The 27576-nt window shown below is 39.9% G+C and overlaps 1 protein-coding gene and 1 long non-coding RNA gene across 6 annotated transcripts in view; one reads left to right on the top strand and one right to left on the bottom strand.

Annotated features, from left to right (window-relative positions):
- LDLRAD4 (low density lipoprotein receptor class A domain containing 4) overlaps positions 1-27576 on the top strand; it is a 294721-nt gene that overhangs the window by 158647 nt on the left and 108498 nt on the right. The window contains exon 1 of one of the 5 annotated variants that reach the window (XM_074877803.1): positions 14940-15104. The exons of the other annotated variants lie outside the window; for them this stretch is intronic. Within the exon in view, the coding sequence (XP_074733904.1) occupies positions 15089-15104 (16 nt within the window). The 5' untranslated portion in view covers positions 14940-15088. Of the gene's footprint in view, positions 1-14939; positions 15105-27576 lie in introns of those variants that run through there. 5 annotated transcript variants of the gene reach the window in all.
- Positions 901-2784, bottom strand: LOC141954118 (uncharacterized). Its single transcript, XR_012632100.1, has 2 exons — positions 2713-2784; positions 901-2350 (listed from the first exon to the last, which is right to left on the bottom strand). It is a non-coding gene; the product is annotated as an uncharacterized LOC141954118 (long non-coding RNA).

Raw genomic sequence — 27576 nt, 5'->3', positions numbered from 1 at the left:
GGCAAAATATATTACAATGAAATGAACAAAGAAGTACTCAGCGCTGTATCTGCTGGATTTTTATCCTGCCCTGTGTTGTATGCCAGGTTTTGAGCCATGGGAAGTTTAATGAAAAAAATGACCTGTCAGTTTGGCTCCCTTCTCCCTTCCCTTCCCACTCTCCTGTTCTTTGAAATCATCCCCCCTGGCTGCTGTAGGAGGAGTTTTCAGGAACCAGTTCAGGGTCAAAGTCTGGATTTTATAGACCCGTGTCAGATCACAGGGTTGCTTTGCATGAGTGTGCCACTGTCTGATGAGCAGTTCCAGCTTAAAAAGATTTATATCTTCTTTATAAATGTATTTATACTATTTAAACTTATTTATATTATGTCCCCAGTAAGAGGTAGTCTACAGAGTGTGCTGGAAGGGGCTGTGTTTACTGAAGAGCTCTATAGAGCTAGAACTCTGCTTAAAAAATACCCACTTTATCATGAAGAGCTGTTTTCTGGAAGCTTAAGAAGTATTTTTGGAGAAGGTCATTTAGTCTGTATTAACTTGAGCTGAGTTCTACAGATTTTTTCCACAAAACATAATATAAACTTTGTATGTTCCCAGTGATAAGTCAAATGTTACAGCCAACCGAAGGAGGGATTTGTACTCTGGGAAATGAAGCTCAGCTGAAGATTTATGTGTTGTTGTCGGTCTTCTCAGAAATGGGGTTCATTCAGCATGTTTAGTTAAATTCTCCAGGATGGCACTTTTTCTTAGAAATAGATATTAATTAAACTGCTGAGTTGAAAAGGGCATGTGAGGAAAAGAGAGGAAAAAACCCCCAAATAATTTTAGTGTGATGAAGTTCATTTACGTAAAAGGACAACACAATCAAGATAAACTAAATACTACTATAAATAAACAAACTAATTTTAATTAAAATTAAGTTAATATTTATTAACGTTAATACTTAATGCTAACACGTATTATAGTGGTATAATATTTTCTATAAAATATTTATTAATGTCAAACTATTAATTATTAAAATCCACTGTTGAATAAAGTCACATGGATTTTCAAAAGCAGATTTTGGACTTGCTTTCCTAATTCTGCTGAAATAATAGATGTTGCTCTCCAAAGTGTTTTCATAAAACTAATTTCTATATGTAAAATTTTTTGATTTTGTATGCAATTGGATTTAGGTCCTCTCCATTGCTCATGAAGAACTGGATTTGTACTTCCTATAACATGCCTTCATGTTATAGGTTCAGTAGGTTTTAGTCATTCAGTCCAGAAAAAAACCCTGGGAATTGGTTTCTTTGAATTCTTCTTAACGATTTTCAATAAAATGAGCACAATCGATTTCTTCCTTTGTTGTTTTCCTGGAAAACTCCATTGCGTCTATGTTGTTTGGATTTCACTTCTCTCTTTAGTTCTGCCTCCTTCAGCTGATTACAAGGAGATATGGCATGGTATTTTTTTCTAAGTCGACCTTGCACAGACTAGTTTTGCTGCCTGAGAAAAGTGTCATCTTTCACCTCTTGCTAGTGTAGCTGCACTTCAGTATTTACAGGTTACATTTTCTTCTGCGTTTTTTTCATTACTGACTGTAACAAGGCCAAATTTACACTTATTTTAGAACAAAACTTTACTTTTGTACAAGTGTACTGGAAAAAACCCAATGTATGCTTTTGCAAAAAAGGATGGTGGTTATTGTGAAACTAATCTTCTCCCCAAGAGCCTTCCATGTGAAATGCCCCCAAATTACTATTGGATCTGGTGTGTCTGAGTCCTCACGTTTTATTGCTTTGTTGAGTCCTCAGGTTGGACTTATATCTTAATTCTTTATTGTTTTTTTAAAAAAATAAAATATTCTGGTCAGCTAAGCATTTGTTAAAGGAAAAGGTGACATATGATATGACCTTGTAGAAAAGGTTAGTTTTTAAGGCTGTATGTTTTCCGAGCTAAACAGACAGAATAAAAACTTTCTGGTTAGGATTTTGAAGCCTGTAGTGACATAATAGTATCTGAATGACCTAAACTGGTAAATTGTGATGTGTTCATCATGCAGCAGTAAAAACTTTTTCATATTGGAGGTGTGATGATGATCTATAGAGTGAGTGCAGCAGTGCCAGTTGGGATGTAAAGTTCTTTGCTGGAAATAAAATTCTGTCAAGTTTGGTCATTGCAGTCCTTGTTTTCATTGGGATCATGCATGTTTTCAAACTGTTTTCAAAAGTACTGGTCATCTTCAGATTGGGTGTTGTGTTCTTGATTGCCTGGGAAAGTGACCTTCAGTCTTCTGGACCTGTGACCACCTACCCATCTTCCACCAATGATTGTCCAGTTGCACAAGATCTACCACCTTCTTCTCTTAGAACTGAAATAAAGAGCAAATGTTAAATAAGAAACTTCCTGGTGTAGGTTTGGAAGTGTCTCTTTGGGGAAACCATCATGCAAACAGTTTTTTCCAACCTAAAATATTTAGGTTGGAGAAAAATTACAAAGAGGCATGTTGAAAAGCAAGAAAACATAGCTGGGTCTTGAAGAGTTGCTGCCATTCACATTTGTTAATGATCAGAGCCAGCCATAAATAAAACTATACAGAAGGAAAATAAAAGGGGAAAAAGCCCAGCAGCTCCTGAAGCAAATTTTAAAAGCCAGGGAGCAAGAATTCCCTATTAAGAGGACTCTCCAGCATACAGTGATCCATTACTCTATTTATCCGTCAGAGCTGCTTACCAAACCAAAACATCCTCTCAAATACCGGCAGCACCATAGAAAACTCCCAAACCCAGGACTATGGAAGCAGAAGCTGATGATGGAAAAAGTCACTTGATGTGAAAGAGCAAAGGGCAGTGCTTGGGTTTATCTGGCAGGACATTACACTGGGTGCCCAGTCTTTGTATAACTGAAGAGATTTTGCATAAGGGACTTCTAATTTAGCATCTTCCAGGAAACCTGCATTTTTTTTCATTTTATTTAAGTTCCTTGTATGCTGACGCACAAATTCCTGGAAAATGTCAACATCAGCAGGCAGGTTAGTGGGTAAATTTTGTTGACGAGTGCCAGTGAATGACCGAAGAAGGAAATATGTAAAATGTGGAAAATGAGAATGGGAGGCTGGCCTGCTAGAAAACAGCAGAAATAAAGGAGGAAGATTTGAGACAATTGAGAAAGGAAAAACAAGACGATGTGTACTTAAAGTGTAAAGACAACAAACTCCCTCAATGCCTATATTAGGTTGAAAATGTATATTAATATGGAAGAAGCTTCAGGAGAGTAAAAATGGTTTGGGACACTTAGCATGTCTTACAAGCTCTGTTAGCAACAGCCAGCGGTTTGGTAGGTTGTTTTAGCTTTTTGTGATAATTGGTATATTTGTGTTGCAGTATGTTTCTGTTAGACTAGTACTTAAGCACTTGAACTGGATAGTCTAAGGGTCTGCACTGTAATGTTTTGTACATAGCCCATCAAAGACTTCCAGGGATCCGAACACATCTTTTGCGTGTTTCATGTGCATATATATACATATGTGAACTCTCATATGCACATACTTAATATAATGTGTTAGTATTTTAGAATATATATGTACAATAAGTCATATTACCATAAATTAATATAATAATAGAGTATTTAAGTTTTGAATTAATACATGATAATATAGTCTATTATAAAGTAAGCTTTACTGTATCCAACACCATAGATGAAAACTTAACTGACAGGTGTGTTCTAAACACTGTAAGACTGTTGTAACCCAACTTTTAAAATTCATGGAATGATGGCTATATGCACAGTAATAATTAATGTATCGGTCTTTATATTTCTTTCTGCTCAGAGGGATTTAAAACATGGAATAGAATTGTGATAGCATAGTATTTTTTCAGGATGATTAAAGCTTTTATTAATATCCAGCATTTTTAGATGCTACAGCAGAAAATGTTATAATTGAACGTCTTGAACAATTTGGGTCTAATTATAAAGAACACTGTGTAAGCAGAATTTGAAACTTTTTTGGAAGTCAAGGTTAAGGTTAAACAGGAAGGAAAACTGGGTAATGAATGTTCTGAAGGGAAGAACAGATAAGTGGTACATAAATGTAACTTCCCCAGACACAGGCTTTGTGTTGGACTACCTGACCTAAAGCTAAAGCTAAGCAAATTTTTGTCTGTTACTGCACAAGATCAGAAAAGCATCCCGTTCAGAATTGGCAGCTGTCTAATAATTACATTGTGGTTGTTCAACACAGTCTGCTGCTGGAAAAAGGTATCACATTTGGCATCTGTTGAAGTCAGTAGTATTTAATCTAGATGAAATACAGACTCCTTTCTTGTTCATAGTGTTGGGTTGCTACTTGGGTTTCTCCATCTCCTTAAGACCTGGGGAATACCCTCCCTAGTGAGATGAGATTCTTCAATAGGTAACTCGATTTCTGGTCTGCAAGAACTGAGTAAGAAAACAGAATAGCCCACATCATTTTCTGTTACTTGTCTGTTCAGAAAAGCAAGACTTCTCGTCTCTACTTTGAAGTACAGACACCAGACTATTGCAAAAAGTTTGCCATTCCCTATCAAAACCACTTTAAATTATATGTCTTTAATATGAAATCAGCTAGCAAGATAGAACAGTTTTAAGGTAAGTTTGGAGCTTCCCTTCACAGATGAGCCTCAGATAGACACTGGCATTTATAGAAGAAAAATTTAAGGAAAATGAGAAGGTGTCTCTATTTATGCTTGGTATATATTAATTTATGGGATACCTACATTTGCTAAAATACGTGAGAAAACTACAGAAAGCAAGTTCTTCAATCCAGAGGTTTCTGGTTGTGGTTTGTTTGGGTTTGTTTGGGTTTTTTTCAGTAAGCGTGTTGGCTCTACTTGAGTTTCCTGCACCTGGTTGTAAAACAATAGACAATACAACTCTGACTCCATAATATAACCTTCCAAAATTTTGAAGTGTATTATAAATAACTTACTAGTAAGCCAGAACAAGATTAATATGTTCTTGCTGTTATTTTTCCCCAACATAGACTGGAAAAATTTGTGCAGAGGAGTAGTTTAAAAGTTGATATCCTGTCTTTGGTTTCATTAAAATGTTGGTTTTAACAATCCTTTATGAAGTTACTTCCTTCCCAATAGAGAAGAGGACTCTAGCATATGCTTTTTTCTCCTATTTCCCTCCCTTCTTCTTTCAGTCTTCAGAAACTGCCCTTTTTAAAGGGTTAGGGAAGTTTCTCTTTTAAAGAGGGGGGGTACCTGGGGCTTCAGGTCCGGGACACAACTGGGGCTGCAAGCAGCACCCTGCAATGGTCTGTTCCCTCTTGTGGCATTGCTCCTGGCCCGAGCTGCCCCGGACAGTGAGGGATAGGTTAAGGATCACTTTGTGCTCTCCCGCAATGTTCATGACATTATGCAAACAGCTATATCAAGAATTTATTTATTGATCTCACTTTTTTTAAAGAGGAAATGTTAGGAAAAAACCTGACAGCACAAGGGGGAAAAAAAGGCAGAAAGAAGAATTTTGGGTCCTATGAGATAAGTGTCGAACACTGCTTCTTTGCAGAGAGCACAGGAACACCAGCTGGCAAGGCATTTATTTTTGCTTCAGAATGTATTTGAGCAGTAAACAATTTAATAAACTTTCCTTTTTAGTCATTTTCAAGCCTTTTCTAGAAGACAGCTATAAATTGTGTGAAAAAGATATGTATAATTCTGTCTCCGGTATGCATCAAAATTTTTGTTGTTTAGAGACTGTGGTGGTTTTCTTGTGGGCCTAATAGTAGTACTGACCCCTTAAAACAAAAATTAAAACAAAGCTTAATATCTTTGGGTGAGAAGGTTAATTGTAATAATCATGTCAAGTAAATCTTCACTCTGCTGTTTTGAATTTAGAGAAATCTACTACTTTCAGACCAAGAAAGTGTCTTTTGAGAAAAGTGTCTTTTGGAAAAAGTGTCTTTCAGGAAGTGTCTTTTAGGGCTCCCCGGTACAAGAGAGATCTGGAGCCACTGGAGAGAGTCCAGCAAAGGACTATGAAGATGATGAAGGACTGGAGCACCTCTCTTACGAGAAAAGGCTGGGAGAGCTACAGATGCTCAGCCTGGATAAGAGAAGGCTCAGGGCAGATCTCAGCAATGTATATAAATACATTGAAGGAAGGGTGTACAGAATACGGGGCCAGGCTCTTTCCAGTGGTGGCTGGTGACAGGGCCAGAGGCAATGGACACAAAGTGAGTCACAGGAGGTTCCCTCTGAACATCAGGAAACACTTTTTCACTGTGAGGGTGAGCAAGCACTGGCACGGGTTGCCCAGGGAGGCTGTGGAGTCTCCATCCTTGGGATTATTCAGAAGCTGCCTGGGCACTGTCCAGGCCACCAGCTCTGGATTGCCCTGCGTGAGCAGGGGGGTTGGACCAGAAGACCTCCAGAGATCCCTTCCAACCCCAACCATTCTGTGATTCCATGAAGATACGCCGTATCTTTAAAGAGGGTTTTGTATGCTGTTTTTCCTCTCTTTTTTCATTTTCCTGTCCTGGAGATTCGCCTTATTTGAAGTGGTTGACTGCAAGCCAATCTAAACCTTTAGTCTAGACAGATAAAACTGTTACTTGCAGCGTATCTCACTTGCAATCACGGCATTTCCACAGGTGCATAGAGCAAGTTCGTACTGGATTTATTTTGCCTTCCCTCTTAGCTTCTGCCTGATTTGCCTATGCAGGCTGTCCACTGATGGCTGAAACTGGTGAATCAGTGTGTTTATACACATAACATCAGAAGATGTGTCCATGTGGATGCAGTCATGATTGCTGAGATACCCCAGATAATTTATTGAGTATCAGAACCATGATTGTGTTAGTCTGGGAAAATGTCATGCTAATGTGGATAAATAAGTCCAAGACAATTCATTGCTCATATATGTTACTACACTGTCCTGTGTAAGCCAGCCCTAAAGCTGTTGTTCTGCAGCCTGGTTATTTACCCTCATTTTATTTCAGCATAGAGTTCAGTCCCCCAGGATGTAATATAGGACATATTTGAACAATTTTTTCTGTTCCTGAACTGAAAATAGAAAAAACGAAGAGTGTTTGTCCTGATAAACCATATCTTAATTGGCCCTGAGGATGGTTTCTCTAAAATGAACCTGAGGTCTGTTATTTGAGGAAAAAAAAATGTTTTAATGGAAATTGGAAGGAGTTTTCATTTTGTTCCACCAGAGTTCTTAATTTTGCTGGCAAAAATAGGAGCAATTTTTCATCTGTCAATAACACTCCTCTCCATTCTGCCTGAATCTGGAAGTAATGGCCTTCTGCATCATCTTGTTTACTCCTCTTGGTTGAAAAATGTTACAAATTCAGTATCAGGTTAGACAGACACATTTGTTTATAAAACCTATGAGGCTGTTGGGATACCAGTTTTCCAAGCAGTTTATAAATAGCAGTATTTTAGGCTGGGGTAGAGGGGTGAATGGAGAAGTATCAGAGGGAGAGAGCGTAGAGCTGTGACCCAGGGCAGCATTCATGCATAAAATTAGATATTGTACAGTGGATGTTCTTATTTTGGCTAATGTAGCCTCAGGCAGAAAATTCTCTTGCTGCATCTTTGAAAGACTTTTTTTTTTTCCTTTTCCTTTCTCTTTAACCTTGTACATTAATTATCGCTTTGCAGTTTCTGAATGGTAAATTGGTCATTTTATAGAGACGAAAGTGCATATTCATGTATTTCAGAAACAGTGAGTGAGTGCATGCTTTTTTCCACTGGCATCGCTGTACCCAGAGTTGTTTCCTACAGACTGGCTGCATTTTCCTCAAGACTTTGTGCACCTCCTAAATGTTGTCCTGATGTTCAAGGACAGGATTGTGTATTTTGGGATTTTGGTCTGTTGAATTTTTTTTGTTCATATTTTCTTCACTTTTCATTTATTAATAGCTTTGCTTTTTCTAGTGGAAGTATGGGGAGATTCATCAGTGCATGCAGATGTTCAATGAAAATTAATGGGAGCAAAAAGTACATTTTAATTGCCAGCTAAAGCCACATTTAGAAATTTGTTGCTCTTAGAAGTACTCCCAACTTCTGTGTAAAAGCAGGGAAGAAACAAACATCTTGGTAAAAAACATCTGCAAGGGGGCATTAAGATCAATCAGTAATACCTGGTTTTGCCAAGAATGGTTAGGTTAGTTGAGTGTTAGGGCACTGAACTGGACGGCTTCATAGAGTAGATTTTAAATATGCAGTGGTTAAAATATTCTCTGAGTTCACTCTTGATTCTGTATGTTTACATAAAACAAAGGCCAGTTTAGAAAACAAAATCTCTATTTCTCTTAATACTGTAAGAATCTGATGCAGAATTGAGACTCCTGTTCAGTCTTACCAGTATACAAGTTAGATCTAGGTTTCAAAACAGGTTAAATGAGATTTTTCAACCCCAAGTAAATTTTCAGTGGTCTGGAAATGGTTTGTCATCTTCTGAGGGGATAAACCAAGGATGCAAAGAACTCATAGTCAATGTGCCACGCCAGTAATGCCTGAGCAGCATTGGATGGTCCTGGATTTTGGTGACTACTGGTGGTATGATGTTTGGGATGCGGTCCTGGACTGTTACTTTGAAAGGGGAAAAAAAAAAAAAAGATTGGTCCTTGGAAGCAGGCAGTAATATAGGTAAGTCAATCCCAAAGTGTCTAGCTAATCTTACTTTGAAACTTCAGGGGAAAAAAACCCTTAGTTTTGTATGTTGGTACAGTAATGATAATGTTGCCAGTCTCTCTGAAGTTCTGTAAAGAGCCATCTGATTCACTCTTTGAAGTACGTGGAGTTTGTGTTGCTGTTTGTAGTACTTGCATCTCATGACAGCTGACTATACTTGCATCCTTTGGTCATGGTAACCATTTTACATTGCAAGTGAAGTTCACTACTCTGCCATTTTGATAGATGTTTACTAGGGCTGGCTGTAAAATGGGTATTAATTTCTTATATGATAAAATGGGGATTATCGCCTGTCTGAAGTAATCTGTATTTACTGCATTTCACTATATTTCAATGAAATGTTTAACTTGAATTCCAGAAGAGCATGCAGCACTTAATTTAATTCTCTTGTTCATCCTTTTGAGTCACATATTCTGGGCTTTTTTTAAAATTCATTTTAAATAAAGGTAGTCACTATGCAAATTACTGAAATACAAAAGTGAATCTTGTAGCTGTCTGTAACTTAGGCCAGGAGAAAAAATGATTAGTGCTGCTTAGAAGTGCTGACAATTTCTATTTGTCTGAAATTTAAGTCTTTAAAAATTCAGTTTTTCTTGGCAAAAACTTCCTACAGATTTCAGACTTCTTTTAGACAACTCTTGCTACTTTTAAACTGAACTTTTGAAATTATTTCCACTCCATTTTTCACTTTTTTGTTAAAAAATGAAGATTTTCATAGGAAAAGTTACGATCTTTACCCACAACTAGCTACAAAGAAGATACTAATTACAGTCTGTAGAAATACCTACTCTGCAGTGTATATCTTCACTTCACGTAGATCTGGTTACAGTAACAGCCTTGGCAGCTGTTATAATTGTTCTAGGAAAGGTAAGGAAGAAAATTTCCAATGTCACCAGATAGATAAGAAGAAAGAAGCCTTCAAGTGGGGAGAAGATTGAGGAAATCTGATAAATCTGACTTGAAGATCTCAATTTTTAACTTTGGTCTCTTTTTCTAGTATAAAATCGATCCAATTATTGTTTAGTTTGTGAGTAGATACTTCTTCAGGGGTGGATTTTGGCATGATATTCCTCCTGTATTATAAATACTGACATCACGCTAATCTATGCAAATCACTGCTCAATCAATCTGAGCATCTGTGGTTGATTAAACAAAACACGTAGGTGTGAAAGCATTTGCATCTCACATGCCCTGCTGGATCTGGCAAAGGCTGAAGGGAGTGTAAAGGCACAGAGAGAGATTTGTCACTGGGATGCCTGCGTGGCAGTTCGGAGATCTAATTGTGGCGGGTGCAGAGATACCTGCGTGGGCTGAGTCGGTGGTAGAAATGGAGATTGGAGAAGCCAGGCTTCAGCCCAGCTGCTTGAAGACATGAATCCAGCTCAGACTCAAACCTGTTTCTATAGCTGTGGTAATGTTAAAGCTCAAATCTGTGGGGTTACAGCTCGCTGGGATGTGCCGGGGGATCCTGCAGTCATACCTGTAGCTATCCCTGCAGATATGGAGCTGCTGGGGGTTGCTGGCCACGGGGAAGCCTTGGGATGGCTGTGCTCCTGCAGCTGGTGGCCAGAGAAGGGGATGGCACTCGGGGAGGGGAACCAAGCAAGGTGGTGAATGGGAAGTGCCCTCAAGGTGGTCTGTAGGAGACAGCAAGCACAGGGTAGCTGGACCCTACCATCCCTCAGGCTTTTGTATAATCTACATGTGGCCACTCTCGCCACTGCTCTTTCCCCAGGTTTGCCTTTTTATTCTCTCCTTCTGTCCCTTCTATGTCTCCCATATAATTTTGAGTGTATTCTGGGCCTGACCACAGAGAACAGGGGTAATGAATAATAGATGAAATAGTTTGTGTTGGGTGAGGAGAGTAGCAGGAGAGGTGGACTTGCCAATAACTGGTCAGACATCTTATAATCATAGTTTGGCTTTTGATCACTGTACAGTGGTAACAGTGCTCAGACAAGGATGAGGAGAACCAAATCGGTCTGTCTCAGCGAATCTCCTTGTAAATTAAGTTGGTGGCATCAACAAGTGAGCAACAGAGAGCCCCTAGGTCAGTGCTTGGGAGTTCCTCCACATCCGCTCTGCTCAGCGAGGAGCTTACACAAGAGCAGCTCCCACGGGGACAGTGATGATCAGCTGGGTTATGGACTTGCTGCCCACCCCCCTGCCTCTTTGTGGAAGCAATTCTGTCTGTGCAATGAGAAATCACTCAGGAATAAATCACAGTAGTCCCTTGACTGCAGTGAAGAAATGTTCCTTAAAGTAAATACACAACTTAATGAAACTGAGAAAAACAGTTATTTAAAGAGACACTACCCTGTGAAACTGCAGATTTCCCAACGATGAGTCACAGAGATCTAAGGTAGCTGAGTCGTAACGCATCTTCAGTTGGGGAGAGATGTCAGCTCTCTACAATAGCAGGATATTTAATTAAGGTTTACAGGTTTTGAGTTTGTCAGACTGAAGAAGTGTTAAGAGTGAAGAATGAACTGCTTTTGGTTCACTGAGGGAAGCCGGTGTTGTGCTGTGGGGCTCGCAGACAGAGATCTGGCAATCCCCAGAATAGTGATGTTCACCTAGGTGTGGTGTGTTGCTTTCTGATTGTTTGGTACTTTAATAAGAAATGTGTTCCCAAAACTAGAAGTCTGTTTGAGCTACAGTTCCTTTTAAAATAGAAACACACCTTTTTTTTTTTTTTTTTTTTTTTTCTGTGAGAGCAGGTAAATATAACTCAGTTGTGTGATTACATGCAGAATTGCAGTCCTCCTTCTAAACCTACAATGGCAATGTGAAATTCTAGTGTGAAAATCATATATTGTGCAAGAAGTGCAAGTAATTAACTTACTCTACAAGAGCCCAGAGAGCCTTACTTAAAATGGGTTATTGGCTTTGAACTCTGGGATTTGGGCAAGAAGAATATGCATTGCTGTCCTCTTGCCTTTCTGTGGATGATGATCTTGAAGTTGCTTATGCAAAAGTATTGCTAACTTTCTGATTTTGTTCCTGCCTCATGGTATTTGCTTCTTTCTTACTGGAGGACCTGTCTACTAGCATCACAGGATTTCATGAGGATTTCAACTCTTGGGTTTGAGGAGTGTCTTACTAACATTCCTGAAAAATGCTTAGGAGCTCTAAGTGCTTAGAAATGAGAAGGAAATAAAGTGTTTAAGTCCATTATTTATTAAAAGAAATGCCTGTTTTTATGCCAAATGTGAAATGTTATAGTACCTGACTCGTATTTTTGAGTACATTACTCTACTGTAATGAGTAGAACATACGGACGCTGCTACCACAAGCTTGCCTAGCATAGTTTCTCAGCAGCAAATACCTTTTATGTATTTGGTCTTCAGGTCATGTTGAAGTATTGACTTCTTTGCTATAACAGTAAGAGTGCCAGCTGGGCCGATGGCTTTGTGGTGTGGACACTTGTACAATACACATAGAGGTGAGATCTCATGCAGGCTGTTCAAAGCTATCCACTTGCAGCAATTTTAACACTTCAAACGGATGCTGATATGGGATATATTCAGCTTTTCACCTCTCTCTTATAATTCTTATGAACATTCAGATCTCAGTGGTTCATCACTTTCAGCTATATGGCCAGACATTTTGTTTGGCTAACTGCAGAATAATTAAGGTCCGTCCATCATTTCTTTAACTTGAGTTTTATTGTTCCTTAAATATGTTTCTCCACATTTTCTTACGGTGGCAGGTACTGACTCTGCTCTGGCCACTGTGCAGCTGTAAAGTTGCCAGGGAGAATGAAAGGGCCGCTGTCTCCATGGTTGGCTGGTTTACACTCCTGTTACAGGGTCACTTGTACTCTTCTTTCCTTGATTTCCTTATTCTCCTGAGACTGCTATGCTGAAAATATCACTTAATCTATAATGGAGAGATTATAAGGACCCAGAATCACAGCTGTTATGAACACTGGCAATTTGGGGTGATGATAGAAGTTCCACATGGGCAGTCTAGGCACTCGGACCCTGTTCTTCTTCTTTGCTACCAGAGAGTTGCATGTGTGTGTACATGTGTATATATACACACACCCCTATATGTAGTGAACAGTGGCACTTTGTTTAATCGTATTGTTCTGCATTATTCACCCATTACTTAACAGCTCTTTCACACAGAGTTGATGGCTTTTTGTCCTCCTCTTCCTTTTATAGCAAGCTCTGCCTTGATTTGCAAAAATGACATGGGTGAGAATGTCATGATGTTCCTTCCTGATGCCTCTCCCAATGCCTCTCCTGCCTCTTACTGACAGATATATAGTGTAAGCTCTGCTTCTTCATTTAGTATGGATCATGTTGGCAGTGAGATCAAAGAGGAGGAATCTTGGGAGATGCCAAACAGTTTTTAACTGGCTTTTTACAAAAGCCAAGGGTGTTTTTTATTATATATACATAAGAATAAAATACTTTTTGTTCCTCCTTTCAACAGCTCCTTCAGTCCTCCTGTGTCACTGCAGAAAATTCTTGAGTTTATAGGGTTACCATGAAACATGTTTGTGAATATCTTTTAATATATATTTCATTAAACATTATTATTTCCTTTTTTTTTCTTAGTTGAGCAAATACCTTCATCATCCCATCCTAGCCCCTCTGCCAAAAACCTTTATAGAAGTTCCCACTGGTGACAGCCAAGTTGATCAATCTCAGACTGCCCTGCTTTTGAACTCCACTAACAAGCCATTTATAACTACAGCATGCTTTTTTCTCCCCCTTTATTTTATGGCTGATCTCATATGATATTTGCTTTGCTTTGCACAGGCTCCAGAGGATAATTTTCAGAAACCTATTCGGTTTTGAGTTTTTGCTTAGCATTTGGAAATATGTTAGAGTATGCAAAACTGTGTCTTCTTTTTGTAGTCCTGTGCTGCATCTGTCTGTACACAGGCTGGCTCGTGTCAGGCCACTGGATCAGGATCGGCAAGTATTGGTCAAATAATGGCCAGACAAAAGTTGAAGGGACGCCCAAATGTTTTCCACTAGGAGATCAACTTTGTTATCTTTTGTTCTTGTTTATCTTCTACCAGAAAACAAACTTTCAGTGCTATGAATATTGGCTGTGCTGTTTTCCTTTTGTGTGTATCTGTATTTTTAGTAAAAGGAAAAACATAACTTGATACATGAACCAATTCCTGACATCTAATAGAGACTCTTCAGCCCTGATTTTGCCTTAAGAATTATTAAAATGCCAGTTTTTCTCAGAACTCCAGCAAAAGTTGCAATTTTAGCTTGTCTAGCAAAGGTATTATTGTGACCTCAACCAAACCCATATGTTACTTTCAGTGCATTCTTGTATTAGAGTTCAACATGTCATTGATTTAGACTATGTTATTTCCCAAGAACAAAATACCATTTGTTATTGCCAGGAAACCTTGAAAAAGTGTGTGAGGTATAGAAGGTGTTTTATATAAAATGAGGCTGCTTACGTGTAGTTTCCCTGTCCTTTATTACCTCTCTTTTCCTTTTTTCCCTTTCTCTGTTTATTTTCTAGGCTGATCCAGATTCTGTTTTCTATTTGCAGAAGTAACTGAGGAATATTGATTCTTGTCTATGTTGGCATTACAGATCAACCCCTTGGAAATATCACTGAAGTAAGAAATTAAATCCGAGCAGGTGGATTTTTACTCTTTTCATCCTCCACTGAATACTTAAAAGCACTGACTTTTTGTATAAGCAGCTGAAGGGGAGGCAGAGTCCCTGTCAAGTGCATTGTTGTTCCCCTGTAGCTTCCAGATGGTGAGGAAAGTCCCAAGAAAAGTGTAGGACCAGCATGTTCTGTCAAAGTCAAGCTTGTGTCTAGACAGGGAAGCTTACGTAAGGCAGCAGGAGAGGAAGGGTGCCTTGTGTAACTGCTGTCCCTAGCAAATAAACACTCAGTACGTCTCATGATTTGGCCCATAGAGGCTGACAGCAAAATGCACTTTTGTGCTTTTTTACTTAGCTCTCTTTGACTTACAACTCGAGATCATTTTCTTGCCTTGGTGGTTTTTCAAATTCATGTTTATCTTCCAGTTATTATTATTTTACTGAAGGCTTTACTCTTCCTGCTTAAGCCAGACCTCTTTTCCTAAGAACCCATACACACCTGCTCAGCTAATTTAAAACAGATACAGCATGTTACCGATTTTAAATGGCCTTGAGAGGTTGTTGATGGCATTTGGCAAACAATGCAGACAATATGCAGATCACCAGAGGCAGCACAGAGGCTTGTTCATAAAGATAAATGCTGTAGTAAGGTAGCTTTTTAGTTTGACTTTGAAAAAGTATGATAGTGTAGCCTTAAGCTGCTGGTATTCTCTTAAATGTGCTTCGGTTGGTGTACCTCAGTACCTTATGGGGACCTCTGGCACCTCTCTAGCGCTCAACTTGCCCTACATCTGTGTTTTGTTTTGATTTTCCTCTGGCTGAATGCAGATCTCTGCTGGTGAGTGCTTTCTATTTTACTCACCCTCTTGTAACAATTTTCTCTTGATTTTGGAGCTATTGTCAAAGGCACTCTGTGTTTATTTCTGCTATAAAAATGTGAATAGCAAGATAAAATGTTTTTTTCCTTTTGATTTGGATACAACCTCTTCAGTACTCCAGGTTCTGTCTTAACTTGGTTTCACAGGTGTTTTCCCTTAGCTTTGCTCCTATCTATACATAAAACTTTCTCAATGCAATTTGTTGGTGCTTTGTCCTCAAGATGGGCTGATCTGCTTGGAGGTAGGGTCGAGTAAAGAGCCCAGCTCCTTCTGTTCACTGAGGCTTGTATTGCAGCCACCTTGCAGTGAGGACACAGGCTAAATAACTTGGTTGATGGTCCTTCAAAGCCTTCTCACAATTTTGGCTCCCCACCTTGGATGCCTAGAAGTGCAAACAGGTTTCCTCTGCAGCTGATTGCAGAAGTATCTTTGGGAAGCTTGGCTTTTGGAGCTGCAGGGAGTGCTAGGGCATGTGCACTTGTGTGTAATGTTAGAGAGAAAGTAATGACTGGAGTTTGGCTTCTCAGTGGTGGTGTCTACACCTGTGAGAGAGTCATTCAGTAATGTTTGGATCTGGTTTCTAAACCCTGAAGTAAGTCTAAATGGTGGTCTGCCCTTAGATAATCTGATTTTTTTTTTGTTTCCTTTTCAAACATAGCTTTAGCCTCTCCATTCTTTTTCCATACTAGAGCATGTCATGCAGTTAATCCCTTTGTAACTTTTTACAAACATTTTACAAACTATTTTATACAGTTCTCTGGCCCTTCTGATACCCAGCTTTTTTTCTAGGCAGAGTATATGTTTAATTCCACTGCCTTTTGTTACAAACTTAAGGAAAATATAAGAAAAATTCCCTTCTGAAGCTCTGGAGGAAAAAAAAAATCAGTACTTTTTCCTTGTGAGGAGAAATGAAGTTTTGTACATGGCTTTTATGAAATCAAATTTTTTGGCTCCACTCTGAGAGCAGAAACCCGGCTATGCTCTCAGGTAGAGCAGCTAATGCTGTGGTGCTGAATACTCCACTCTTAAGTGATGTTTTTCCCATGCTCCTGAAGAATTATCTCTTAGACTATTTAAATTTCATTCTGTAGTTTTATCTTAGTCTATCTACCCACCTGAAATAGTTCACAATTTTTGAGACTTCATTTAAAATAAAGTTGCAGATGTCTCTGTTAAGAGTGAAAATACTGACTTGGTCAGGGGAGGGCAGTAACAGTGCCAAGACTTTCCCAAGACTCTTCTCCCAAGCTTCTGGGTGAAGCTATCCTGTTGAGATATTTACTGCCTTTCTGATTGAATCAACTGGAGAAGGACAGTTACTTCTTTTTCATATGTATATTCTGGGAATGGGAGTATGCAAGTTAGAAAAGAAAATGTTAACCCATCTTCTATCTGTAAGCTTCAGATCAGTACTGAAGAGCATTTGTGTAAAGCAGAGCTGCTCCTTTTGCCACCTCAGATGGGGAAATTATGGTTATGATACGTGCCCAGGAACCCAAACATTGCTTTCTTGCACTGGGGTCTAAAAGCAAATTAACTTGTGAAGGGTCATGCCACTGTTGCCTACTCTGGTAATACCCCCCTTCTTAGGGAGGACTAGATGGCTGTGCCAGCTGTGGGGAAGGGAAGGAATAGTGATGACTTGGTGTATTGTCTCAAATTAAACGGATGTGTATCGAGGGACTGATGTATTACTGAGTCACATCAGTGACTGTCATGCACAGTTAACAGTTTAGTTTGGAGAGGGGCGGGGGGTTACTAGGAATAGCCTTGTCTTAAGCAGAGAGGAATCTAAGGAACATAGTACCTCATGCACTTTTTTATTTTGGTGGGTTTGCTTTTTGAGTAGTACTCTTGTTCCTTTGATCACGTCCTTGAGCACCTTCCCCTTGTGCACGCCTTTCTGCCCCACTGCCTTCCAAATAGTTCCTGTGACAGCAGATACCCAGACTGAAAATGTTTGCCATAATTCATAAGTCAAAGTACTTTCAATCCCAGAATAGAGGAGACTGCATGCAGACTTCATTACACAGTATTCATAACATAAACAAGCTTGCAATTATGTCATAGCAACAAGCACTATGCTTACATGAAAGTTTGATTCAGGTCTCCAAGAGTGGAAGACCTTTGCATCCAAAATATCACAGCGACCTACTTCTCTGAAAGAGTGCCCTACATAATTTCAGAAATTAGATATGACACCAATATAGTAGGCCATATGGTGCCTTTTGCTGGTGTAGGGTGAACAGTGGGATATTCTTGGGGCCACGCAAATGTCTGTCCACTGACTAGGTGAAGTCAGCTCATTATTAGTTGGTGTGAGGTGTGACACTTGTTTTCCTGATGTTGTGAAGGCAACAAACTCAAAACGCCAGTTGTTTCAAAAAGGCATTTGCTATTAGTACGGGCATGATCCTAAAAAATGTTAACCTTTTTTTTTTGGACCAGTACTGTCTGCCTTCAGTTGCTTCTGAGAACCCCAGAGGCTACATCTAAAATTATTTAAACAACTCAGAATCTACCTTTCAATAATTCATAAAGAGAGAGGGTTTCCCAGGAGCAGATAGGTATATTTAACTGATCTGATCCTGAGCTGCCAGAGCAGGATTAATTATTTTTCTGGTGGTGTTTCCCCAGATTGGACATAGAAGTTGTTAGGTGTGTGTGAGATGTGTGTTGCTGGTGCTGTGTCAGGACATTGCAAACAGCAGGAGAACCATTATCAGTGGTGTCTATGTTAGACACAAATAAGATTAGCCACAAATAACATGTTCCTCAAAGGCTTTTTTTGGATTTTATGTAAACATAAGCTCTATAGCTAGTCATCTGAAGGAAGAGGCCTTACAGCATCCCTTGAAGAGGGGAGGAGTTGGTGGTGGAAAAGCAGGAGGGAAGAAAGGCAGAAATGACCCAATACTGAGCATTGTGGCACCCTGTATCCCCTTATTATTCTTAATAAAGGTCCACTTAATTGATAGTACAGCGCTGGTGAGTCAGTGTGTTGGCCTGGGTCAAGCACACGACCATGTTAAGGGCCAGGAGCGGGCAAGGTGTCACAGCTACTGAAGCGGTTGGCGGGGTTGCAGCAGATGGGGGTGGCAGCGTGGGCCATTGCCGAGGGGATGGGAAGGGGTGGCGAGAGGAGCGGGCGGACGTAACGGCAAGCTGCAAATCCGTCTCCTTGTTGGCAGCAGAGTCACCGCCCAACAGCTACCTGTGAATTTCGGTTGTCAACACATTGGGATGGCAGAGGAGGTTTCAGGACAAGATGGTGCCTTATTCGGAAATCAGCCAGGCTTGTGGCCTGGAGTTCTTGAGCATTTGGTCCTTGCCAGAGTGCCGGATGGTTTTATCTATGACAGCTTTATGCAGTGTGTCACTTTTCACTCTGTTGTACCTTGTTGAATTGCTGTGAAATAATATCCCTCCCTGGCATAGTACCCACTTGTTATTTATGTATTTACATTTCTGCATCATAGAAATTATGTTTGCAAGTGAAAAATGAAAAAACCCCTGAAGGATCTCATTTCAGCCCTTTCCCCATAGTTTCTTCAGGCCTTTCCTCTTAGAGAGAGGGAATTTTTTCTGCGCTTTTTTTTTTTTTTTTTAAATAATACCTTTGGAGTGTCTGCAAAGTGAGCTTTTCTGCAGTGATCTCTCTCCAACAGGAATGTCCTTTTCCTGAGGACTGCCCACATTTTAGGTGTCTGCTGCACAGGTTTTCTGTGTAATAACTCTTGTGCTAGTCTGCAGACTTTGGCTGAAATATCCACCAAATGAAATCTCTGCTGAGAGATGAGAAGAAGCAGCGCTACTTCGTGTACACTGTGGCAGTTCAGGTGGCACCGCTTGAGCTGTGTGCAGGGCAAGGCTTTAAAGACCAAAATGCAATGCAAGGACTGTAAAGCAGGTGGTGGGGATGTCTGGAGTTCCTCCCAAAGCGGGGCTGCACAGACGTGGCGGGCTCCTTCTTCACGCTCCCCTCCTGCCAGCCAGCACAATCACTGTGAGTGGTTATCGCTCCAGACACGTTGGCATCCCTTCCAGCCTGGTGTGTGTTTATTAGGTGGCATCCGTGGGGATAATCTCATTTTGGCTTTTAACCATAAGGTAAATGTTCGGTGACCTTTGGGCAATCTCTGCTCATAACGCCATGTGCTGCCAGCTACTTGATATTGGTGGTGATAGTGTTTCTGGCAGAGCCCCCAAGGTGGGAGCCCTCATTGTTCGGGGGCTGCCGTGTTTGCTGACAGACAGGAGTATCTTTGCTTGTTGCCAGCACAGGAGGCACCTGCTGATCAGAAACTTCGTTTATCACAATGTTTTATTTGCTGTCTCACAGCTTTTTGAAAGAGAAGCCTTTCATCTCTCAAATTTGGAAAGGAGTGATATGGTTATATTAAGCAGATGATGCCTATCTGTGACTGAAAGGGGTTTTGTTTGGTTTGGTTTGGGTTTTTTTAAGATGGCAGTTACAGTAAAGTGCAGTGCAAGTGGCTCAGCTGCAGACGTGAGATGAGTCAGGTCTGGATAACTGTGCTGTTGTGGAGAGTGTCTGGGTTGTCTAGAAGGTTCCCTCTCCAGAGCTGTCTGGCCTTGCTCCTTGCTTCTCTCTAGACCGGAGAGAGAGGCTGTGTAACTCGGGTGTAACTGTCCTGAGTAGTAATGTAGGGTGGATTGGTTTGGGTTGGTTGTTTTTTGAGGCAAAGCTGCTGTTTGCACTGATGGAGCTTACTTGGGCTTGAAACCAGCATAAACCCTGCTGGACAAATAGCACCTAAGATGTTCCTGCTGCAGTGTTCAACCCGGCTTTATGCTGATGGTGATTACCAGGCAGATGTCTGCTCCACATAAAACTTTAGCCCCTGCACTGATCTGACATAGATTTTTATTATATTTTATAGGAGGGTGGCATGCCTATGCCATTTTGGAAATGTCACAGTCCTCTTAGACTTGTAGCTACTTGTTACATCGTAAAATACATGCCCTAAAACTAGTGCCAGTACAGTGAACTCTCCTTGAAGAATGTTTTAGGGGTGGACACATAATTTGAGCTGATAACCATGGATGGCTGTGATGATTAAAATATCCCTGAAGGTTAGAATCTGTCTTATTGATTATGCTGGGCAGCGTTTCTGGGTAGCGATGCCAGTTCAAATGGTATTTGGACGCAAATGATTCTTCTCTTAATGTTTTATAAGCAGAGCTTTTTTGAAAAGAGGTGGTTATGTGGGTTGCTGGATTTTGGTTTTGTTTTTCTTTGATAGGAGTAGGTTTGTTTTCTTTGTGCTTTGCATCATGTCTAGAATTCAAACTAGAATGAGAATGCGATAAAAGTCATAATCGGTCAGTGACTTTCAAGCAAAGAAGGAAAAACTGCTGAATTTTGAGTATGATGGGCTTTCTTGGGTTTTTTTGAGGTTTTTTAACCTGAAACACCAACTTCTCTTGTCTATTTCCCTTCTCTGATTCAGGAAGGGAGTACTTTACCCTCAAGCACAAAGATATATCTATACCCAAAGTCCCCTGTGTCCTAAAGGTTTTTGCCCATTCCCTGTTCTCTTTCTTGTTGCCTAAGGAAATGAAGTGATTTGGCTGGCTCAACTATTCCTTGTTTTTAGCATTTCCACAGCTGCTGGCCGACTACCTCAGGTTTTTAAGGTTAATTTGTCTTCACTCTTCAAGACAACTGGCAGGGATGTGGGAAGGGTGTGGGATGTGGCAAGCAGTCTGCCAGCTTTCTTAAAGCTACAATAACAAAACCCAGCATAATCTTGAAGGTCTTACTGCTACCTTCCTTCTGCTGCGGTCCAGGAAGGTTTTGGGGGCCTAAGGGAGCAAAACATCTCACAGAGACGTGTATTAATCCAGGAGAAGAACGCTGTTTGAAGAAATCCATTTTATTTTAATGTTGCTCTGCATTTCTGAGTTTGGTTAATATGGTAACTCATATGAGTAATGTATACATGTAGCACACTGTTTTTGACCACCTGTGCACAGTGGTCTGTCATACAGCTAATAAAAGAAGAGTAGCTCCCAGACTTGCGGTAGAAGAATGCTGTTCATTAAGAAGTCATTGGGGACATGTAGTTTAATGCTTCCAAGTAGCCATGGCAGTTGCATAGACACAGTGAGACATATAATGAAGATTAAGCTGTTTAGTATTAATTAAACGGAAAGTAATAGTTATATATACAGTAGAAAATAATGTTTTGGATACTTTTTGTCCATGGAGAAGCCATTATATCAGCTTCACAGAATTTAGAGCCCAAAGGACTTCATTAGATTGTCTAATTTGAGGGTCTAAAAGGCCTTGGAATTTCATTTGTACGTCCTCTATAATATTGACCCCAGCGGGGTCAATAACAATTTGGATTAAATTGTTGCATGGCACATTCGGAAAAGAGATCAGAACAGAGATCACACCAAAAGTTTAAGATGACCATCTGGATAAACTGCGATATGGGCCTGAATCCTGTGATTGACACACTATGCTAAAAAGAAAGTAAAAGTGTTATTAGATAACTGCAGGAAAATTCCTTTAGGGTTCCAGATCTGCGGAGATGCTGCCACCATAACCAGGTACAGCCAAATAACACTCACTAGATTAGGCACTGAAGAAGTAAAATTCTCTGTATTGCCATAGAATATTGTTCCATCCTATCCAATGTCTCTTGTTGTGGTATAACACTTTGGAGGACTGCTACAGTTTGAGGAAGAAAATAGAACTGGGATGCACAGCAGGGGAAAACCTTACTCCCAGTGGCTGAAGCTCTGAAGTTCTCATTGTTACCTTATGCAGAATGGTAAGTATTAGTAGCAGCTGAGTGTGGTACTATTAATTATCTGCCTTTGGTTTAACAATAAGAGGTTGAATAGGGGGGGATTCATGGCTTCAAGGGTCGGAACTGATCACTCTAATTATTCAGCCTGACCCTCCTTGTTAGAGTTAGTCATTTAGTTTTTCCAATAAATTAGTTGGAAGCATATTTTTTAGAGAGAAATACAGTCTTCAAGACTCCATGTGATGGTGAGTCTACCACCTGGCAACCTGTTCCGGTGTTTAATTACCCATACTGCTAGAAAATTGAGTCTTAATTCATGGTAATTTATTTATTCTAGATAATAAAGCCTTTGGGGCTGTCTGTCCTTTTAGTAAGTGTTTTTACAGTGCCTAGCACAAAAGGATCTCTGACTCCTGATGGGAGCCTAGGTGCCACCAGAATGCGCAAATAGCTTGTTAACTGGGGAGAGTAGACTCTGCTTCTGTTTGCTCAGATAGTCTTAAAGAATATAAGATTAAGGAGTTAAGTTCCTTTGTGCAGTGACTTCTTTTTCTTCCCTTGTATTTACTCTCCTTATCTTACAGGCTATATGGTGATATTTTCAGTAACAGAATGAGCATTGTTTTTCACTTCTGTTGTTTTCTGGGGCTGGCACTAAAAATGTTCCCCTTTTTCAATTTGTCAACTGCATTGACAAATTACCCTTTGGCAATGAATACAGCACAGTAATCTTGGAGTATAACTTTTCTGTCAGTCTGGCTTCCTTTATTTCTGCCAAGGGTATTGCTGGGAAACTCAAGAGATATGACTGTATTTTTGTAAATACTCTAATAAGAATGTTGATCCTTGCATGGAAAAAGTGTCTTAGAATAAATGTCCCGGTCAAGCAAAAGAATAGTTAAAGTCTGGAGGAACTGTACAATGTGATTACACTTTTTCCTGATTTGGGGCTGCTGAAATATTATCTCATATAGGTTGGGTCTGAAAAGGTGTTAGGTTTTTTGAATCAGCTGCCAGTGGCTCCGACAGGCTCTTGGAAAGCCAAGGATTAGTCAGATGGAGGAATGTCTTGGCCAAAATTCTCTTTTCTCTGGCTAAACCCGCTCCCTTGGCAGCACCACGTTGTATTCTTATAAAAGCTGCTGTGGAAGCTTGAGGTCAATGCAAGATTTCTTTATGAGTATTGGATCCTCCTGCAGCCACTTAAAGTAGATTGAGAGCTCCTTTTTACTCTGGAATGTAATGGCGAATATGGGCCATTTCTAGGATATTTTGTTTATTTTGTGAACCTACTTTGCCAGATTCCCCTTTTGTTTATCCAATCAGTACAAATGACTTCTTGACAAGGTTCCCAATTCTTGACAAGGTAGGTGGTTTTGTCTGTCATACATTATAGTGAAGGACTGATGGCTGCAAACAATAGACATGTTGTTCCCATCTCAAGATGTCAAGTGCAAGCGTCTTTCAGCTGTGATTACTGGCATGCCGTCTTTGGTTCCATCTGAGATCTCTTAATCTTTCCTATGTTGGGAGGACAGCTCACAACAAAACATTACCTAGCAACAAAAATACCTCAGGTCGGTTCAGGGAAAGCAACAGAAGAGTTGTTATTAATCATGCTGAGATGATGCATTGTGGTTTAAAAAATTGGAGAGGAAAGGCCAGATTAAATATTGACATTTACTGTATTCCAACTGTGTTAGCTTTCACTTTGGCTGGCATGAAAACGTATATTCAGTGAAAATGGGAAATAAAACCCCTTGTCTGTGTTTTCCTGGATATCCCAAAGGGAAGGGGAAAAAAAAATCTGTTATTTGGGGATGTTGCAGATGCAGTCTTCCAAATCTGAGAGGCTGAAGGGACTTCAGTTCTGGTCCTAAGGGCTACTGGAGTTTGAGTGTCAAGATTACAGGGTAGACTGTCTTCAGTGAAAACCATTTCATTTTAAATGAACATTTTAATGAGCTTACTGTGTTAAGAAATGGCTTTAATAAGCAGGTATCATAGTGGTGAAAGACCTGAGACTTACCAGCAGTCTATGATATGCTGTGTTTAAAGAGTAAATTTTGGTGCATTTCCAGCAGATTTTGTTTGTCCAGCTTGACTTTGTTTTAGCCATCTCCACTCAGTGGTGATAACTTCACAAGGCTAAGTTAGACCTTAGTATAACAGATCTCCTTGATCTTAATGTCATATGCTGAGTTCCACTAAAGATTCTAGAGAAAGGATGGTATCATGACTTGTTACTGAAAATATAAATAGTCTATAAGCATATAAGAAAGAAATGTGGTTAGAAATAAGGAAGGTAGTGTTGTATGTGGAGGTATTTTGATGTTAAACCATACTGTTCTGAAAAGGTTGGGGAACTTTCCACTCATCTCTTTCTCTTAGAGGTGGTAATTTGGAACCGATCCGTGCATTGCAGCGTGGGTAGTGTGAGCAAACAGTGTCACGAGTGGGCACGGGTGGGTGGTTGAAATCGTAATTCACATTTTTTTTCATATGATCTTCACTAAGCTGAAATGGTGCCAAATCAGTCAGTCTGGTTTTGCTGAAGCCATTATTTTTCACTGGGGCCATCGTTAGCTACATGCATTGCCTGCAGGCAGTGAGCAAGGAGGAGCACACAGATCTGTGGAAGGACAAGTGGAATTGGAGATAGGGCTAAAATAATCTAGTATTAATTTCTGTCACATCTCTTAAATTAATTTGCACAAGGAAAAGAAATTGAAGGTAAATGCAAAGGGACTGTCAGAAGTCCCTTTGAAAACTAGAGCTCCATGTTGACAAAAAAAAATACTACATGTTTTGTACTGGTTTCAGCAAATATTTTGTATTCATCAGCCTTTAGGCTTGCTACTTCCAATGAGTTAACTTGTTCATCTTCAGGAGAGAGCCTGGTTTTACAGCCTATGTGTGCAAACTACAAGACACTAAGCAGAAAAAAAAGAAAAATTATTCCCTGGAGAGGTAAGATTGCTGGGAGATGATACAGGCTAGCATAAAGTTTTGAAGTGATGCATACAATGTTCTTGTCAGGGTTTTTTTAAGCTGTTGCTGTATCCTTGTAAGTAGCTGAAAAATGTCTTTCCTCCAGTAATAGCCATAGTTTGTAGGTAATGGCTTGTCAGAAACACTGTTGGTTCATGAAGATTAGCTATGTGAGAATGTCTGCACTGCTTTTTCTTGCTTGTCTGCTACCCAGAGGGTACAACAGAAGAAGACAAAAGAGGGGCTGGGAGTACATGGCGAGGAAGCAATCAAGGCATTTTCTTTAAGAAGTAATAAATGGTAATTCTAGAAGTCCTGGACATCTGCATGGTAGAGCCATGTGAAGAAGCCTTTTCAAAATCAGAATCTTGCTCCTGATTCAGGAGTGTCTCAGAGAAACCAACTCACTACTTTGTCATCAGGGATATGTGGCGATAGATCAGGTAGTAAGATTTTTAAGAAGGGTAGAAAGTCAGTTCACTTGCTTTTGCAAAACCTCAGCATAAAACAAAACGTGTGGCTTTATGTGGAAGAAATAACTAGGGAATATCTTGGGTTTGGTATTTGAAATTGCCACAAAGTTAGCTAACAAATTAAGAAACAATTTGAATTTTGGACTTTCTATGCTAATACCAGTGGGAACTGAACGATGTCTTGATGCTCTGAAAAACAACAGGCCAATCTCAATACAAGTTTTCTCATGGATCTCTGGACTTTGATGTAGTTTGACCTGCAGCTGCTGGTGCAAAATTGCTGTTGAAGATTGAGTGAGAAGCTAAGCTGTACAGGAGCGTGAACCACAAAGCAGGTGAAGTGTAAGCTTGCTGAGAAACAGTTAGAGCTAACTCAATCTTGTCACAAATTTCTATCAAACTTGGTAAATAATTTTTTAGGGAAGTATTTTAGTATTTCAAGTTTTAAGTTGCCAAAACATTTCATTTCAGAATTTTTTTAAATTTTAAATTTCACATATTTTTACAAGACAGCTTATGTTGGAGAAAATTTAAGTACTAAATAGAAAAAAAAAAAAAGCAGCTTTGTTTGTTATTCACTTAATCATTTTCCTCAGCTGCCCAATTTCTGTTTGAGTTGAAGGGATCCGAATATTCTTTTTGGTTATCTTTGGAATATCTCTTGTGGATATGATGCAAAATTAGAACATGGCAAATAAGAAGTATTTCAATTACGCAGAAGCTTTTTTTCTCTCAGGAAAAGATCCATCAACCTGGTTTGCAATGATTGGAATTCATGGTGGCCCTGTTTGAGACACTTCCTCCCCTTTTATCTTACTCCTGCATTGCTACTGTAGCAAGCTGGGGGAGGAAGGAGGTTTGGCAGCCAGCAGGAATAAGAGCACTTGTCACCACTTGAGGGGATTTGGGAGAATTTCTTCAGCAGATTGGAGGGAAAGAGTAAAAAGTTCACATCAGCCTAGAGGTATGTGTGAGATTTGCTGCGTGACTTTTGTGGTAGATGCCCTTAGTACACTCTGTTGTCAAATCCTCTTGAGGTTTTTTTTTTTTTTTTTTTTAAAGAAATTCTCCTTGTGCCCTCATTGTATCCACCAGACCTCCATTTCCAGATACCAAAACCTTTGCTCAGTAGTGACAAAGTGGCCTGATTCCCTTTCTCCAGCTGCAGAGTGCTGCTCTGAGTTCCCATGTAATGGCAAAGAAGAGAGCTTTTTTTTCCTGCGTCCTAAAGGCACCCTAATGTCTGCCACCTCAGCTGATTGTCACAGATGCTCCAGCAATCACAGAGACCTAACCATGGCTTTCCTCCTCCGGCTGCTTGCACCCACAATATGCTCCATACTTCGTGTCACAGAGAATCTGGCATACCCACCACTCTGCCCTTCTCTCTTTTCTCTGCTTGGCAGGACATGCTGAGGCCAACATTTTGGCTCAAACTTGGCCTGTCGCAGTGAAGAATATTAACTCTCTGCAGAGCTGGTTTGTGGCGGGGACACTAATTTTTCCACCTCTTTCTCTCTGTTTTTTTTGAAGTGATACAAAGCTGCTATTGTTCTACTAAAAAATAAAATCAGAAAGACTCAGAGAAACATGTTCTTCTTGTTGACATAATTCTGAAAATTTATTGAAAGAGCCTGGGCATCCTTGGGAAGGCCAAGCATTGCAACAGGAATCTCATCGCAATTGTGGCTTTTTTTTTTATTTTGTCATTGGACTTTGTCTCCAGGGTGGAAACTGAATGTGGCTAAATCTCTGCTAAGAACCTCTTGAGGGAGCTTTCAAACAGAAGGAGAGAATGAGTGACTCAAGGGCATAAAACAGATGTATCGTCAACCTGTCAGGGTACTGGCACTCAAAAGCAGCTGTCCTTGATTACTGTGTATTGGTGACATCATGGCTTAAAATTGGACTTAGCTAAAAATAATTCCAGTATTTTAAAGTGAAGTTGTCCCTTCTGAAAGATGCTAACTTGAGGGACCTGGAGATGAGAACCTGTTTTGTTGGGTTTTTGGCAGCAAATGGAAGCAGGCGAGGATGCGTGTTAGCACTTCGGTATACAGTGCAATCTGGTAATGTCCAATACTTGGATGCCATTACTGTTTTGCAGAGGGCATATCCAGCCTTTTTCTGAACAGACACATTTTTCTGCTACAAAATATTGAAAAATTATTTTAATGTGTCAT

The sequence above is a fragment of the Strix uralensis genome, chromosome 1 (assembly GCF_047716275.1).
Source record: "Strix uralensis isolate ZFMK-TIS-50842 chromosome 1, bStrUra1, whole genome shotgun sequence".
NCBI lineage: Eukaryota > Metazoa > Chordata > Aves > Strigiformes > Strigidae > Strix > Strix uralensis.
Note: the sequence above shows the minus strand (reverse complement) of the source record. Positions and strands in the feature narration are given on the sequence as shown.